Genomic DNA, 17,500 nt, shown 5'->3' with positions numbered 1-17,500 from the left:
ATGAAAAATAATTTAAAAGTAAAAATTGCATAAAATAAGTCAAATCATGTGTGTGTGTGTGTGTGTGTGTGTGTGTGTGTGTGTGTGTGTGTGTGTGTGTGTGTGTGTGTGATAGAGAGAGAGAGAGAGAGAGAGAGAGAGAGAGAGAGAGAGAGAGAATTCAGGAGAGTATACTTAATTGGTAAAAAGTCTCTATCTGGCCTATTAAAAAAAATTCAATGGGATCCCAGTTTCATAAATGATCTCTAAGTGATCCATAAAATCCATAATAATAACTCTTACTCTCGGTCCAAAACTGTGTTGAAGACGGATTAGCAATAGCATCATTAGCTCAGAGCAGAAATATTTAAACTTGAGGAATGTGTGTGTGTGTGTGTGTGTGTGTGTGTGTGTTTGTGTGTGTGTGTGTGTGTGTGTCTGCTTGTGTGACAGTGTGTATATCAGTGTGTGTGTGTGTGTGTGTGTGTGTGTGACGTCTGGCAATAATCACAGCCTTTTCAGAGCTCACGTGGACAGAAAGACAAGCAAGAGGTCGACATTAGGCTAAAAAAAATGTCATTTAAAAACACCGGCTAACGTTCGTGTAGCGGCGGGTAATAGCCGTTTAAAACCTTATAAGGAAGTCGGTGCATATTTCAGCTGTGAGGGCAGAAAGAGCAACATTAGTTAATGTTTGGAGAACAAACATTTCACTCTGATTAAAGTGTCAGTCATACACTAAACGTCTGCCACGGTGCACGTACTGAGCATGGGCAGTGTGTGAGACGGAGAGAGAGAGAGAGAGAGAGAGAGAGAGAGAGAGAGAGAGAGAGAGAGAGAGAGAGAGAGAGCATGGGCAGTGTGTGAGGCAGTGCCAACGCCCCCTGTGGACACTGTCGGCATGCAGGGCCGCCCATAAGGGGCAGAAAGTGGGAAGGCTTTCTAGGGCCCAGTCACTTGGGGGGCCCATGGTCTTTGGAAGCCAAGAACCTAACTAAGCTAAACTTTATTTTTAGATTTTTAGATATTTATGTCCATATCTATTCAGAGTTGGGTGTTAACACAGAGCTGCGGCTCCGCTTAGGGCCATTTAAAAAGCAGTAGAAAAGCAGAAATGTTCAAAATGTTTCAGATTGAGCACAGCGGAGTGTAACTGTTTCAAACATAATCCATCCTATGAACCCTTTGTGTGCCAAATGGTGACAAGATTGGGTTTTGATATTAAACAGTTTTGTCTGGATTAAATTTCCTGAGTCGTTCCACATTTACCTGCTACTTGTGTCTGGGTGTGGTTGTGAAAAGCATTTGGACCCCATGAAAAAACAGGTTGGGTACCTTCAAGTCTTCAGGTTGACACGGCCAGCCAGGTCTGACCAGTTTTTCAGAAACCTGGCCAATCGACCAACCAGCCGGGTCCTATCACAATGAAGCTGACGAGCAGCATCATCCTGTTTTAATTATTGCCGTAACACCAAGGTCCTGCTTTCTGTATTGTTTCTAAAAATGAAAATAGACCTAAAAAAGTTCTTTATGCAAAGAAAGACACAAGGCACAAAGAAGTTGGGAATAACTGAAGGGACACATTTGAGTTCAAAGATTAAGAACTTTTTTTTGTAATGATTTCAGTGCTTTTGCAGTGATGAGAGCAGAATGAACTAAGCCTAAATGTTGCAACCAAACATAGGCCAACTTTATAGTTTTGAAGGGTAGGTTGGCCCATAGATAGTATAATAAATAAATAAGGACCTAAGGCCTGGCTGCAGGTGAGGCGGAGGAGCGCGGGGGTATCGATGTGCCCGCACTCTGTCCCGAGAGCGTTCCACATGCCGGGTCATGTATTGTACACACACACACACACACACACACACACACACACACACAGAGACACACACACACACACACACACACACACACAGAGACACACACACACACACACACACACACACACACACACACACACAGAGACACACACACACACACACACACACACACACACACACACACACACACACAGAGACACACACACACACACACACACACACACACACACACACACACACACATACACACACACACAGAGACACACACACACAGACACACACACACACACACACACACACACACACACACACACACACACACACACACAGAGACACACACACACAGAGACACACACACACAGACACACACAAGCCGGGTCATTGTGGTATGACCCGTCCCGGCTGGTTGGTCGATTGGCCAGGTTTCTGAAAAACTGGTCAGACCTGGCTGGCCGTGTCAACCTGTGCCAACCAACTAGCCTGTCCTGTTTATAAGAATGTAGAAGAACTACAAAAGGTACCCAACCTGTTTTTTCATGGGGTCCAAATCCTTTTCACAACCACACCCAGACACAAGTAGCAGGTCCATGGTGGGCGTGTCGGGATCGCGCGTCACTATAAAGTGGACGAGAGTCCGACACACATCTCACCTGTCTTCACTCCTTCACCGGGAACTGACCGCAGCATCAAGCAGCAGAACGTTGGACCAGATTTTGACTTTTATTTGAGGAAAACAACTTGAATCTGTGAAAATACAGGTAAGAAAAGTGTGTGGCACAGCTCTTAGTTATATTGTCTCTTAAGGTGCGAACACACTAGGCACTTTACACGCGTACAGACGCGTATGAAATCGGCCGTTTTTCCATAGGGAACCATTGGTTTACGCGCGTACATGGCGCGTAAATGCGTCACTCGCTCTAAAGCAACATTTTAGCCGCGTTAGCCACGTATGACCCGCGTATATATTACGCGCGTATATATTACGCAGCTACGCGAGGAGTTCAAAAAATGGAACTTTTGTTGCTCCTACGCGAGACAATTAGCCGCGTTGGCCAATCAGCGTTGGGCTTGACCCGACGTCACATACATTGGCAGGGTCGGAGAACAGTGTACTGTACACAGAGGCTGATGAGAGACACCGAGGAGGAAATGTATTGCGGCGGCCGGTGCTGTATGAAGCCGCTCGGGTTAGAAGACGTGGGGAAAGTAAACCAGGAGAATGGACTTCCTGGTTAATTCAGTGAATATGTGCGGCTGTGCTTTAGCCGATAAACAAAGTTAGCGCCGTATAGCATTAGTTAACTCACCCTGTTGTGTGCGGGCGGCTAGCGCCTCATATTATGAATCCAAACATGACGGCTATGTCCGCGGGACTTTCACGACAAGTACACGAAGCACCGGTGTTGATCTACGCTAGCCACGGTCCCCTGTCACAGCCAGGTAGGGTAATTTTGGCTACTTGCCTTTATGTTGTGCCGCCGTGCACCGATGCTGCTGTAACTGTGTTTGTTATGTAGCTGCCGTGAATATGCAATGCTGTTTTAATGCTAGGCTATTTGTGCTGTTCAGTTTGTCTTTTGGCACAGTTGTTGGCTGTGTTGTTGTTGTTTTTTGTGTGGACATGCACGCTGTTGTGTCGGGTCGGTTCTGATCGCAGCCATGGTTGATAAGGGAAATACAATATCGGGAGGGAGACTAGGCACGTTACGCGCGTATAACCATTTTTGACACAAAATGATCAAGCAACATTTTAGCTGCGTTACGCACATAAATCTTACGCGTGTAAAGTGCCTAGTGTGTTCGCACCTTTAGCCTGTATTTTATTTTAGCCAATGTATAGTAGCTTGTCTATTAGCCTACTTTTAACTCAAAGTTTGCCACTAACTTGAAACTTTTTATTTTGCTGGCTTTTACTGCCTTATAAAAGCAATTTATTTTCATTTGTAACAATGTTCATTTCAAGCATATTAGCATAGGGGAGAACGGGGTAATCTGAGCCACTTTTTCCATTTGCTCCCCTCTAAGCGAGCTAAAATGATTTATCACTCAAATTTACTCATTTCCCATTAATTCAGGATGTTTCCTAAAAATGGCATTTTGAGGCAAGAATTCATTCAAAAGGGGCCCAAACCAAGTACTGAGTACACATGGATGTATATTTCAGCTGTGAGGGCAGAAAGAGCAACATTAGTTAATGTTTGGAGAACAAACATTTCACTCTGATTAAAGTGTCAGTCATACACTAAACGTCTGCCGCGGTGCACGTACTGAGCATGGGCAGTGTGTGAGACGGAGAGAGAGAGAGAGAGAGAGAGAGAGAGCATGGGCAGTGTGTGTGAGAGAGAGAGAGAGAGAGAGAGAGAGAGAGAGAGAGAGAGAGAGAGAGAGAGAGAGAGAGAGAGAGAGAGAGAGAGAGAGAGAGAGAGAGAGAGAGAGAGAGAGAGAGAGAGAGAGAGAGAGAGAGAGAGAGAGAGAGAGAGAGAGAGAGAGAGAGAGAGAGAGCATGGGCAGTGTGTGAGACAGTGCCAACGCCCCCTGTGGACACTGTCGGCATGTCGGTACTGCAATAACAACACTAAAAATAATTCAAACCGATATGTCAGCCTTTCCTGGACTATATAACAGCGCTGAAGGGACCTACATGACACCTCGTTGACTTTTTATTTTCTGCTTAACATTTGCCTTTAGTTTAAACAATGTCCTTAGAAACCTGTAAAGTAGAGGACGCCATGTTAGCTGTTTATTTTGTTTTGTCTTTTGTTTGTGTGTTCACTTTTTCAGTTGTGTGTTTGTGTTCTTTAAAAAAAAAAAAAAAAACGAAGTAAAAAAATACATTTTACTGATTTCCGCATAGCCCTCCATTATAGAACGCACCTCTGTGGACATATTGTACAATATACTTCTTATCAGCATTACCTTCTTGAAAGTGCCCCTGACTCCTGGAACAACTTACAGCAACAAATTAAACTAAATACCTTCATATCCTTTAACCAATTTAAACAAACTATCTTAAATCTGCCAAACTATACCTGTAACTGTTTTAATTAGGCTATATTGTACTTTCAACCCATTTAATTTTAATTGCTGCCACTTAATCTTCACCACTGTGTAAATGTTTCAATTATTTTCTCTTCACCTGTTGTTGTGTATTTGATGTATTTGCGTTGAATATTGTGTATGTATTGTTGTTTTTCCTTTGAATTTGTTTGAACTCGACGTCATTGAAAATGAGGGTCACCCCTCAATTGGTCTCTCGAGGATAAATAAAAGTTAAATGAAAATGAAATTAAATTTATGAAAAAAGTGTGTTAGAAGTGCCAACTGCCAACGCCCCCTGTGGACACTGTGGGTACTGCAAAAATAACACCAGTATGTACAGGTGAAACTCATATTATTAGAATATCAAGGAAAAGCTCTTTTTGTTAATCTTATTTAATTAAATAAGATTAAGTTCTAGATGTATTAGAGTCTAATAGACCTATAGTGATTTTTTATTTTAACTTTTCATGTGTGTGAGATAGTGCCAACTGCCAACACCCCCTGTGGACACTCATGGTACTGCAAAAATAACACCACTAAATAGTTTCCCCCATAGATATCCATTATAAAACAGACTTTTGTGGACTTCTTGTACAATATTGTAGCGTCTTATCAGCGTTTCTATAAAACAATACCACTTAGGTCCAAAGGGGGTGCTAGAATCAACAACAAATGTAAGCTCCTTGTAGCTACTTTAAAATTATCTTAGACAGACCAAAAAATAAAGATATTTTTTTTGGGCATTTTTATGCTTTATTGATAGTGCAGAGAGACAGAGGTGAAATGGGGCAGAGAGGGGAGTGACATGCAGAGAACGACCGCGGGTGGGAATCAAACCCGGGTCTGCTGCTGGGCCCGGCCCGGGAGGGGGACGCCTTACCAACTGAGCTAAAGGCGCCCCCACAATTATTATTTCTTAATATTTTTGTGTGTTTTGTTTTTTCTCAGCGGTATGAGCGACGTCCGGTTGTCTTCCGGCGTCTCCGCGGTAACGGGCCTGTCGCCGGGATGCGGTTCCCGTGGAAACGAGCCTCCAGCTTTCATCCTTCCTCCGAGAAATGCCCGAGTCGCTTTGGGGGGAAACGGACGACTGGAGGGAAAGGTGGGAAACATAGGCAAAGAAAGTTATTTTTATTTATTTATTTGCAATCTGCGGTTTTTATTTTATTTTATATATATAATTATCTCTTTGAATTTTGAGTAATTTTTTTTCATTTATTTTATTATTATTATTATTATTATTATTATTATTATTATTATTATTATTATTATTATTATTATTATTATTATTATTACTATTATTATTATTATTATTATTATTATTATTACTATTATTATTATTATTATTATTATTATTATTATTATTATTATTTATTTGTATTGCTAATTATTTCCATCGGTATTTGTGCTTTTATTGGACAGTTAAACAGGAAATACAGTCCAAGGTATTTTTTTATTTTTTTTGCAATTTGCGTTTATTTTTGTATTTTCATTATTTTTATTATTTCTTTGAATTTAGATTTTTTTATTTTTGCTTTTATTTATTTTATTATCATTATTTATTTATTTTATTATCATTATTTATTTATTTATTATTATTTTTTTTTATTGGTATTTTTACTTTTATTAGACAGTGTGTAGAGACAGAGATGAAACGGGGCAGAGAGGGGAATGACATGCAGAGAACGACCCGGGCTGGATTCTAACCCGGGTCTGCTGTGAAGAGGACAGACAGACAGACAGACAGACAGACAGACAGACAGACAGACAGACAGACAGACAGACAGACAGACAGACAGACAGACAGACAGAGAAACAGACAGACAGACAGACAGACAGACAGACAAACAGACAGACAGACACACAGACAGACACACAGACAGACAGACAGAGAACGACCCGGGCTGGATTCTAACCCGGGTCTGCTGTGAAGAGGACTGAGACTCTATGGAGGCAACAGGGCCAATGTCTGGACCCTTAGTAACACATGGCCCCTTGAGTTTTTTTTTCATCTGAGGGGGCCCTGATGCTATCTTTTTGCCCCTTAGGTCACATTAGAGGGGCGACTGTGTGTGTGTGTGTGTGTGTGTGTGTGTGTGTGTGTGTGTGTGTGTGTGTGTGTGTGTGTGTGCGTGTGTGTGTGTGTGTGTGTGTGTGTGTGTGTGTGTGTGTGTGTGTGTGTGTGTGTGTGAGTGTGTGTGTGTGTGTGTGTGTGTGTGTGTGTGTGTGTGTGTGTGTGTGTGTGTGTGTGTGTGACATGATTTATCCAAAGCTAATATTCCAGAAGGCTGTCAGAACAAAGGTGCCTTCTATTTACTTACTTAGAGGAGGTGCCCTACTTTGATTTTTCTAAAGTAGAGAGAGAGAGAGAGAGAGAGAGAGAGAGAGAGAGGGAGAGAGAGAGAGAGCAAGAGAGAGAGAGAGAGAGGGAGAGAGTGTGTCTGTGTGTGAGTTTAAGTGTAAGAGTGTGATAGGGAGAGAGAGAGAGAGAGGAGGGAGAGACACAGAGAGAGAGCGAGGGAGAGAAACAGACAGACAGAGAGAAAGAGACAGACAGAGAGAGAGAGAGATAGAGAGAGAGAGAGAGAGAGAGAGGGAGGGAGAGAGAGAGAGGGAGAGAGAGAGAGGGGGATCAAGCCAGTGAGTGAAAGGAAGCATGTGGATTCCCGCTGTGAGGATTAACTGGTTCAGTCTTGTGACCGGCTGCTTCCTGATCAATGAACCAAAACATTTCATCACCACTTTGGGCTTTTATTTTGGCGAGGCAGTGTGTGTGTGTGTGTGTGTGTGTGTGTGTGTGTGTGTGTGTGTGTGTGTGTGTGTGTGTGTGTGTGTGTGTGTGTGTGTGTTCCTTATTCTTCCTTAAACTATACAGTGGATCTTTTTTATTCAGAATTTAATGTACAAACCATCATTCAGGACAGTTAAAAAAACTAATATAGTATAGTGGGCGTCCTGGGGAAATGCACCTGTTGGAAGACCAAGAAGAAGAAGAAGAAGTACCATAGAATAGATAACTAAATACATCTTCACCTCATCTTCGGGCACCTGGTAAGCTAGTTTCAGGAGCGTCCAGCTGGAAGGAGGCCTCGGGGAAGACCCAGGACTAGATGGAGAGATTATGTCTCCACACTGGCCTGGGAAGGCCTTGGGATCCCCAGTCAGAGCTGGTTGATGTGGGGAAGGGAAAGAGAAGTTTGGGGTTCCCTGCTCAAGCTGCTGCCCCCACAACCCGACTACGGATAAGCGGTTGAAGATGATGATGATGATGATGATGATGATCTTCACCTAATCATTATAACAATATATATATATTTAACTTAACGGCCTTACAGGTTTTTATATATAGTGGGCGTCCTGGGGAAATGCACCTGTTGGAAGACCAAGAAGAAGAAGAAGTACTATAGAATAAATAAATAAATACATCTTCACCTCATCACTTGATATTGTGGAAAGACTTGAGGCAGTGGTGGATGATGCCATCTTTAGTAACTATAGCTTCTTGTCCTTGAAGGCCACCGTAGCTTCTGTAAATTCTCCCACATTTTTTTGTGAAGATTTTTTATTTTTATTTTTTTTAAGAAAATTAATAAATAAATAAATTAAAAATAATATAATTAAAATTAAAATTAATATAAATAAATTCAACAAATAAATAAAATAAAATGGTGAGATTCTGATGTATTGTTTCCAGGTGCGCGGTCACCCTGAGCCCGTGGTCACATGGTACAGAGAAGGGAGCGTTCTGATTGGCTCGGAGCGCTGTGTCATTGAGCAGAGTGGGCGTGGCCACTTCAGTCTGCTGGTGGGAGGAGTCACAGAGGACGACCTCGGGCGCTACACCTGCACAGCAACCAACCAGGAAGGAAGCCGCCAGCTTACTGTGGAGATACTACTAGACGGTAAGAAAATGTATTTTAATTTTAATTTTAATTTTAATTTTAATTTTAATTTTAATTTTAATTTTAATTTTAATTTTAATTTTAATTTTAATTTTAATTTTTAAACTTTATTTTACATTTTTAAATTTTAAATTTTAAATTTTAAATTTTAAATTGTATTTTCTTCTTCTTCTTCTTCTTCTTCTTCTTCTTCTTCTTCTTCTTCTTCTTCTTCTTCTTCTTCTTCTTCTTCTTATTTTTTTTATGTTTTCACTTTAAGATGGCTATTAATAACAGGCGAAGGGACTGCCGATGAAAACTAGAGTTAAAGAATGTTAATTATTGTACAGAGCCTTTTTTTTAATTAAGAATTGACTTGAATCGAGTACATGACGCACTGTTTGTACTGAAAATAAAAATAAATAAATGCTATAAAACTGAACTGTTCTGCTCTCGTGTTTTTCCACCTGCAGAAGATTCTGGGCGTAAATATGGCGTCCCATCCTCCATGAAGTCAAGGTGAGATCAGTCATGGATAATCATTGTGATAAATCCACGGTCGACCACAATCTACTGTATTACTAAACCGACTTGGCACTGTACTGTGTGTCTACGGGCAATTAAACATCTGGGGCCGTATTCACAAAACATTTTATCTTAGCGCTAAGAGTACTCCTAAGGAGCACTAAAAGTTCTTAGTAAGGAGTAATTTCTTAAAACCTATTCACAAAGCTGATAAGATCAACTTTTACTAAGGAATGGGAGGAACTCCTAAACTGAGAATAGAGGGCGGTGTTGACCCTGTTGCTATGGATGATGTCATGTTCATACCTTCTATGCCCACAGTGATTGGCTGAGAGGGAATGAGAGCTAAGAGTGAGTTTATGATAGAAACACTGTGGGAGATATCCATATCGTGTCGCTGTATTAAAGTGAAGAGTTTTTATATACAATTAATGACAAGTGACACTGATTTAACATGAAACCAAGATACTGCAGGGTTTCCCACACATTCGTTCACAATTAACCTACAATAGCGCCACATAGGTCTATTAATTTAAAATGTTACAATGATTTGAATCGGAAAAAATATCCTCATTGAACAGCTGCACGCCATGCACTCTCACTGTATTTCCCTCAACGGCGGACTATGCCGCAATAGTCAGACAGCGGCAAACCAGGAAATTCGCAATTTAGAAACAACAACTGGCGAAATCGTAAAGTGCATGCGGAAGGAAAAAGGCGAGACACGCAACTATACAGTAGCGGACCTGTGGAATGGAGGAGTTGGAAGCGCCACATATGGGCCTACTCTAGTAACAAATTAAACCCAAACGTGACACCAACAGTAACTTTCAGTGCATCGTAAACCCAAAGCAACTGCAGGAAAAGGAACTTAATACATAATTTTTTATATAAATATAATAAATATAAATGTGTCTATACTTTCTAAACATAGCTTTACTAAGATCATTAAACCCTTACAGCTATTAAGGTACCTTTTGTAAAGCTCACTAGCATTAAATCTCTCCAAAATGCCATCAAATGAGTGTCTGTGATTTACTCTTAGTGACTTAGGAGTCCTCTCGAGGACTCCTAGCTTTTCATAGATTTAGGAGCTAGTTTTAGCGCTAAAATGCTTTGTGAATTACACTTATCTTAAAAAGTTAGGAGTCCTAAAATTAGGAGTGAAACGCCCCTTATTTTTGAGAGTTACTCCTAAATCAGCACGTTAGGACCTACTCTTAGCCTTAAAATGTTTTGTGAATACGGCCCCTGAATACATTTAAAAAATTGCATGCGGGGTCCCCCAAGGTTCCATTCTGGGGCCTCTTCTGTTTAACTTCTACATGCTCCCACTAGCTCAGATTAAATCTGTAACGTTAGAAACCACAAACCAAGTTAGAAATCTTGGTGTTGGCATATATTCAGACCTGAATTTAAAAAAAGGGTTTATCTTTAGTAGACTTGACTACTGTAACGGCGTCTTCATCCTAAAAAATCAATCAGACGATTATCTCTAAAATCGCATTTCAATATTTTCTTATGTTTCAGTTTTAATGTATCTCCATGCCCCTGTAAAGCCCCTATCTCACTGGGCTGCGACAGTGTGCGACAAGTTGGAGACACAAAATTGCGACAAAATATGTGAATTTAGCGACAATTTTCACTTGCAGTCTCACTGAGTTGGTTCCTCACGACACGTTTGCGAATGTCCCATGGCCAACACTTGCCAGGAGGTCACATTTATGTCTCCCGAACGTCTGGCGAGCGTCGCACGAACGGAATGTCAGTCTCATTTTTGTCTCAAATCAGTCACACTTTAGTTTCATATGTCGCCAACCCCTCGCAAAGTTGTTTCACATTGCTCGCACTTTCTGACTCGCGGAAACTAAATTGAGAAGGGTTTGCGATGCGTTTGAGACACCTGCGACCACTCTGAGACTATTTTGAGACTAGATTTGTCGCACACTTTTTTTGAACATGTTCAAAATTCATGCGACAGGACTGCGCGGCTCTGCGACTCATGCGAGGAAATTGAGACCTCCGCGAACGTTTGGAGACAGTTTAGAGACTCGTTTGCGACTGCAGTCTCAAACTTGTCGCAAACAGTCGCAGCCCAGTGAGATAGGGGCTTAAAGCAGTTTGAATTGCTTCAGGGGTACCTATCACTCTTTAAACATAATACGTTTAATTTTTTTACGTTATTTTACAAAAACAAATATTTAAACCTCATTTTTATTAGTGATGCTAATAGAACTACATTTCCCATGTTTCCAGGTGTCGTTCTGTAGTCCCATCGCTAGAGAGCAGACCCAGTATTTGGGGCGAGAGTCCTCCGAGGTTCATCACCAAACCCAGCCGAGTGTTCGCCAAGCCGGGACACACCGCCAAGTTTACCGCCAAGGCTACGGGGCGGCCGCAGCCACACGTCACATGGCACAAGGTGAAAATAAGAATGGTTCTATTTATTATTTATTTATAAACTTTATTAATTAAAGCTGGGGTGGAGGATTTGGGGAGAAAATGGCAGTTGGGATAGAGATTTGAATCCAAATACCTCAACCGATCCACTTGTTCTCTTTGGTCCCTCCCCTATGGTCCCTCCCTGACACGCTCTACTACACCAACAAAGTCGGTGCCAAAGTGAATGGACAGTCCCAACAGCCAATAAGAACAGAGAATCGGAGCCTCACTCTGATTGGTCAAAGTGTACAGCTCATGTTAACGTTGACCAATCAGAAATCACATACCCCAGCTTTAAAGCCTCTGTAAACCTGGTCTAATAATATTAGTAAAAATCAACATATAGTAAAGTTGGGTTTCTCAATAAGCTTTTGCAAAAATCAGATAAAATAAATGTTCATAAATATTATAAAACTTACGTGGGTGAAAATATGTTTGTATTTACCTGTGTTAGAAGGAGATAATACTTTTTTTTTATCTTCACGGCCACAAAAAGTAAAAATGTTCAACTATGTCCTAACAGAAACTGTGTATTTTTTTTTCTCTAATTAACTGTAAACCCAAATCCACAAAATTCCTCTTGTCTGTCTGTCTGTCTGTCTGTCTGTCTGTCTGTGTGAATGTCTGTCTGTCTGTCTGTCTGTCTGTGTGAATGTCTGTCTGTCTGTCTGTCTGTCTGTCTCTCTCTCTCTCTGTCTGTGTGAATGTCTGTCTGTCTGTCTGTCTGTCTGTCTCTGTCTGTCTGTGTGAATGTCTGTCTGTCTGTCTGTCTCTGTCTGTCTGTGTGAATGTCTGTCTGTCTGTCTGTCTGTCTGTCTGTCTGTCTGTCTGTCTGTCTGTCTGTCTGTCTCTGTCTGTCTGTGTTGTCTGTCTGTCTGCCTGCCTGTCTGTCTGTCTGTCTGTCTGTCTGTCTGTCTGTCTGTGTGAATGTCTGTCTGTCTGTCTGTCTGTCTGTCTGTGTCAGTGTGAGGCAGAGTTACAGTCCAGTGGGCGTGTGCGTCTGTACGAGCGCTGCGGTCTTCACTTCCTGGAGATACAGGAAGTGACGGTGGACGACGCAGGAAGTTACACGTGTTCCGTAACCAACAGCGCCGGCACGGCAACCGCCACGGCAACGCTCAACGTCCAGGGTGAGACGACCAATCAGAAAGCAGAGAAAATATACACACAAGGAAACACAGACAGACAGACAGACAGACAGACACACACACACACACTTTTCCCTACCCTACCACATGGCTAACACACACACACACACACACACACACACACACACACACACACACACACACACACACACACACACACACACACACACACACACACACACACAGACACACACACATACACTGCTGTGCAGAAACCAACAGCAAGCAAAATAGGGAGAGAAAGATGGAGACAAATGTATTGATAAAAGCCAAACGTCAGGAAACACATTATAATAATAAATGTAAGTTTCTTTCTCCTGCCAGGTGTTCCAGAAGACTCCCCCAGGTGAGTCGAAGCTTTGCACCTTTCAACACCAAAACGATCTCTGTACACACACACACACACACACACACACACACACACACACACACACACACACACACACACACACACACACACACACACACACATACACACACACACACACACACACACACACACACACACACACACACACACACACACACACACACACACACACATACAGTTAGTTTGTACTGTGAGATATTTAACAGGGACAAAAGCTGAATATGACCCTATATAAACTTTATATAAATATGTATAAAATCTCAAATAATTTCTACAAAGCTAAAGTTTTTCCAGAATAGTTTTCTCTCATCGTCTCACTGCTGAATCATAAAAACTGTTTTCATCTCGACTCAAAAGAACAGATCACACTCAGGCCGATCACAGAAAAGTTAGTTTTTATTGTGAGATATTTAATATAGAAATAAGCTCAAAATGTACCTTTGTAAACCTCTATATAAAAATAAATATGTATAAAAAAACCCAAATATTTTCTACAAAGCTAAAGCAATTTTTTCTCTCTCATTGTCTCACAGCTTAAACATAAAAACAGTTTTCATCTCGACTCAAAAGAACAGATTAAAACCATAATTTGAACGTTAACAAACTAAACGACGTATTTATTCGTGACATATTCTTCTCTCTAAACGATCCCAGCTTGTCTTCAGTCTGTGGATAATTATTATAAAATGTTTCAACAACACAAACAAACAAAACTATAAATCTCAGAGATTAGACATTAACGTCGACATCTGTCTGCAGCTGCGTTGGTCTAAAACCAAAAGCGTTTAATGTCATACAGCTACGGAAAAAATTAAGAGACCACTCCAAATGTTCAGTGTCTCTTGTTTTACTCTTTATAGGCATATGTTTGAGTAGAATGAACATTTTGGTTTTATAATATAAACTACTGACAACATTTCTACCAAATTCACAATAAAAATATTGTCATTTAGAGCATTTCCAATAAGTAATGTAGAGATGAAGATTGAAGAAAAATCCAGACTGGTCTCTTAATTTTTTCCGGAGCTGAATCATGACAAATTACTAATAATTGATTGGATTTATATAGCGCTTTATTCCCTAAGGACTCAAAGCTCTTTACAGGGTTCCAGGTTCAATTCATTCACACACAGTCATACCGGTGGTGGTAAACTACGATAGTAGCCACAGCTGCCCTGGGGCAGACTGACGGAAGCGTGGCTGCCATTCAGCGCCAACGGCCCCTCAGACCACCACCTCAAACATACAGCAATCATACACATTCACACAACACACAACACACTAACAATTGCTAATATAATAATAATACTGAAGAAATAAGCTTAAAATAAATAAATATGTATAGCATAAAATCTCAAATAATTTCTACAAAGCTAAAGTTAAATGTCGTCTCTCATTGTCTCACAGCTTAAACATAAAAACTGTTTTCCTCTTGAGTTGAAAGAATAAATTAAAAGCATATCTTGCACGTTAACAAATGGACATATTTCTTCATGACATATTCTTCTCACTAAACGATCCCAGCTTGAATCCTGACTAATTACTAACAATTGCTAATATTTTTACAGATGGCCGTAGGTTTTATTATAACACTGGGGGGGGAAGGGCACATTAAGCACTAGGGTTTGAACATCAAACATTGGTTGCGTTCCGAATCGCATACTTTCTACTATATAGTATGTAGAAAAAAGATTTAGGATGTTCCGATTCTTGTGGCCAGATTTAGGATGGTTAGAAGTACCCGGATGTCCTACTTCATGCGGCCAAGATTGTTAGTGTTGAAAACTGCATCCTATTTGGGCGATTCTGACCCACAATCCAGTGCGCACGTGAAGTGACGTCACATCGACAAAGCCTCCATATGAAAACAAACGGGGATGCAACGGATATAAAAGCAAGAGGCAAGCTTAAGGCGCAATGTTATGATGAAATAAGAGAGTAAAGTATGTCCCAATAGTATGCCTACTGCATCCTAACTAGATTCTTTTTATCGTCGGATGTAGTATGTAGAATAGAAAAAAGAAAGAGTATGAGATTCGGAACGCAACCATTTATTTTTTCTGCATTCTGGTGAATGTAATGCCTTTTCGGTATTAATTTATGGTTAAAATGTCTTTATATAATGATATGTCTCTGAGTTTAAGCAAGGCAATGGTTAAGGTGAAGATGGTTTGGTACTTTAGGGAGAGGCACCTATTTGCAGACCCATGGGGAAAGTGGAGCTCCACCGGAAGCCACGCCCTGAACTCATTTCATTGGTCAGAATTGTAACCTACTCTGAATTTGTTTTCTTCTTTTTGTTTTACTGCCGGAGTTCACCTAGCGGTGAATAATAATACACAGTTTCCACCGGTTATGGTGCTAGTACACAGTAAAATACGTCAGTTTGTTAAGGGTCCCAAGTGGCCAGGACGGTGGTAAAAAGTAGATGTTGAGGTAGAAGATGAATGAAGCGACGAAGCTTTGTGTACATCTTCCGAAATCCGTCTGTTTAATTCACAATCATCACGAGTAGGTCAATCACATACAAATATCAACTCTTATAAATGAAACACAAAAAGTGCCACCACATTAAAATAAATAACTCATTTTAAAAAGTGCAAACACATCAAAACACACAACTCATTTAAAAAAGTGCAAACACATCAAAACACACAACTCATTTTAAAAAGTGCAAACACATCAAAACACACAACTCATTTTAAAAAGTGCAAACACATCAAAATACAAATACAAAATTCACATGAACTTTTTTTGTTTTATTTATAAGAGTTTATATTTTTATGTGATTTGTGTCTTTCAGTGACCCCCACATTATTATTATTGTGTGTGTGTGTGTGTGTGTGTGTGTGTGTGTGTGTGTGTGTGTGTGTGTGTGTGTGTGTGTGTGTGTGTGTGTGTGTGTTTGTGTGTGTGTGTACTTTACAGTACAATCATTGAATGAAGCTGTCAAATGTACCAGCACTTATAGCTGTCAAATTTACAAATCGTCTTCTAAACCAATGAAATTGAGAGTTCATGGTTTTCCACCAATGAAATGACGTTCGGGGAGGGACAACGCTTTTGACCAATGAACGAATGAACTGAGTTTGGGGCGTACAATTCTGACCAATGAAATTAGTTCGGGGCGTGGCCCCATCCTATTTCCGGTGGAGCTCCGTTTTCAATGGTTTCCCCCATGGGTCTGCAAATAGGTACTCTTGACTTTAGGGGGAAATCATTGGAAAATATACAGTATAGTTTCAGGTCAGACGGATATACGTACAGCTCTGGAACACTTTCAGAGACCACTCCAAATGTTCAGTGTCTCTCGTTTTACAATGTATAGGCAAATGTTTGAGTAGAATGAACATTTTGATTTTATACTAAAAACTACTGACACCATTTCTACCAAATTCTCCCCAAAAATATTGTCATTTAGAGCATTTTCATTAAGTAATGTAGAGATAAAGATTTAAGAAAAATTCCGGCTGGTCTCTTAATTTTTTCTGGAGCTGTATAAATGGGCCCCTGAGCTGTTGTTTGTACCTCTTCATATTGTTTTTGAGGGGGACAATAACATTTCTGTTAACATTTTCTCCTGCAGAACGGTGACCTCAGCGGACAATGCTTCTCCCAGTACTCCCAGTGTTCCCAGTGTTAATACACAGCAGCCAGTGTTAGGGGTAGGGTCAGGGGTAGGGTTAGGCTCCCAGACACAGCAGCGTGTGTTAGGGGTAGGGTCAGGGTTAGGCTCCCAGACACAGCAAGCCAAACCCGGACAGACTGATCAGCTCAGACCGGCTGCCTCATGGAGGGGCCGGCCGCCTGTACAGCTCCCTCCTGTGGCCGAGAAGAAAACTGCAGCTGCTGCAAAGGTTAGACACACTTTGTTTATTTATTCTTTTTATTTAACCTTTATTTATACTCAAGGTATCAATTGAGGGGTGTGTGTGTGTGTGTGTGTGTGTGTGTGTGTGTGTGTGTGTGTAGTTTGCTTTTACTCAGAAGAAAATCAAAAATATCAGACTATTTCTAACAGAAAATGGCTATTTCTCTCACTTTTATATGTATCTAAACTTAAACTCCCTCCCTGTCTCTGTCTGTCTGTCTGTCTGTCTGTCTGTCTGTCTGTCTGTCTGTCTGTCTGTCTGTCTGTCTGTCTGTCTGTCTGTCTGTCCGTCTCTGTCTCTCTCTGCAAAGGTCAGAGACACTTCATTTTTTTACGTATTAAAAATATAAACGTTTGTTTTCTCTCCGAAAATGTCAGACTTTTTTCTATGAACACTATTTCTCTCACATTTATTTTTGTCTAAA

The 17,500-nt window shown here is 40.8% G+C and overlaps 1 protein-coding gene across 1 annotated transcript in view; it reads left to right on the top strand.

Annotated features, from left to right (window-relative positions):
- Nucleotides 1–5,790: 5,790 nt before the first annotated feature.
- The window catches only part of mylka (myosin, light chain kinase a), a gene marked incomplete at its 5' end in the record, with an annotated part of 228,217 nt that continues 216,507 nt past the window's right edge, over nucleotides 5,791–17,500 (top strand). Inside the window, 6 exons of the mRNA XM_080038536.1 lie at nucleotides 5,791–5,940; nucleotides 8,533–8,740; nucleotides 9,193–9,238; nucleotides 11,501–11,666; nucleotides 12,651–12,816; nucleotides 13,159–13,180. Of these exons, the coding sequence (XP_079894662.1) occupies nucleotides 5,791–5,940; nucleotides 8,533–8,740; nucleotides 9,193–9,238; nucleotides 11,501–11,666; nucleotides 12,651–12,816; nucleotides 13,159–13,180 (758 nt within the window). The remainder of the gene's footprint in view (nucleotides 5,941–8,532; nucleotides 8,741–9,192; nucleotides 9,239–11,500; nucleotides 11,667–12,650; nucleotides 12,817–13,158; nucleotides 13,181–17,500) is intronic.

Source organism: Ammodytes marinus, assembly GCF_949987685.1.
Source record: "Ammodytes marinus genome assembly, chromosome: 12".
NCBI lineage: Eukaryota > Metazoa > Chordata > Actinopteri > Uranoscopiformes > Ammodytidae > Ammodytes > Ammodytes marinus.
This window is presented reverse-complemented; position numbering and strand designations above follow the sequence as displayed.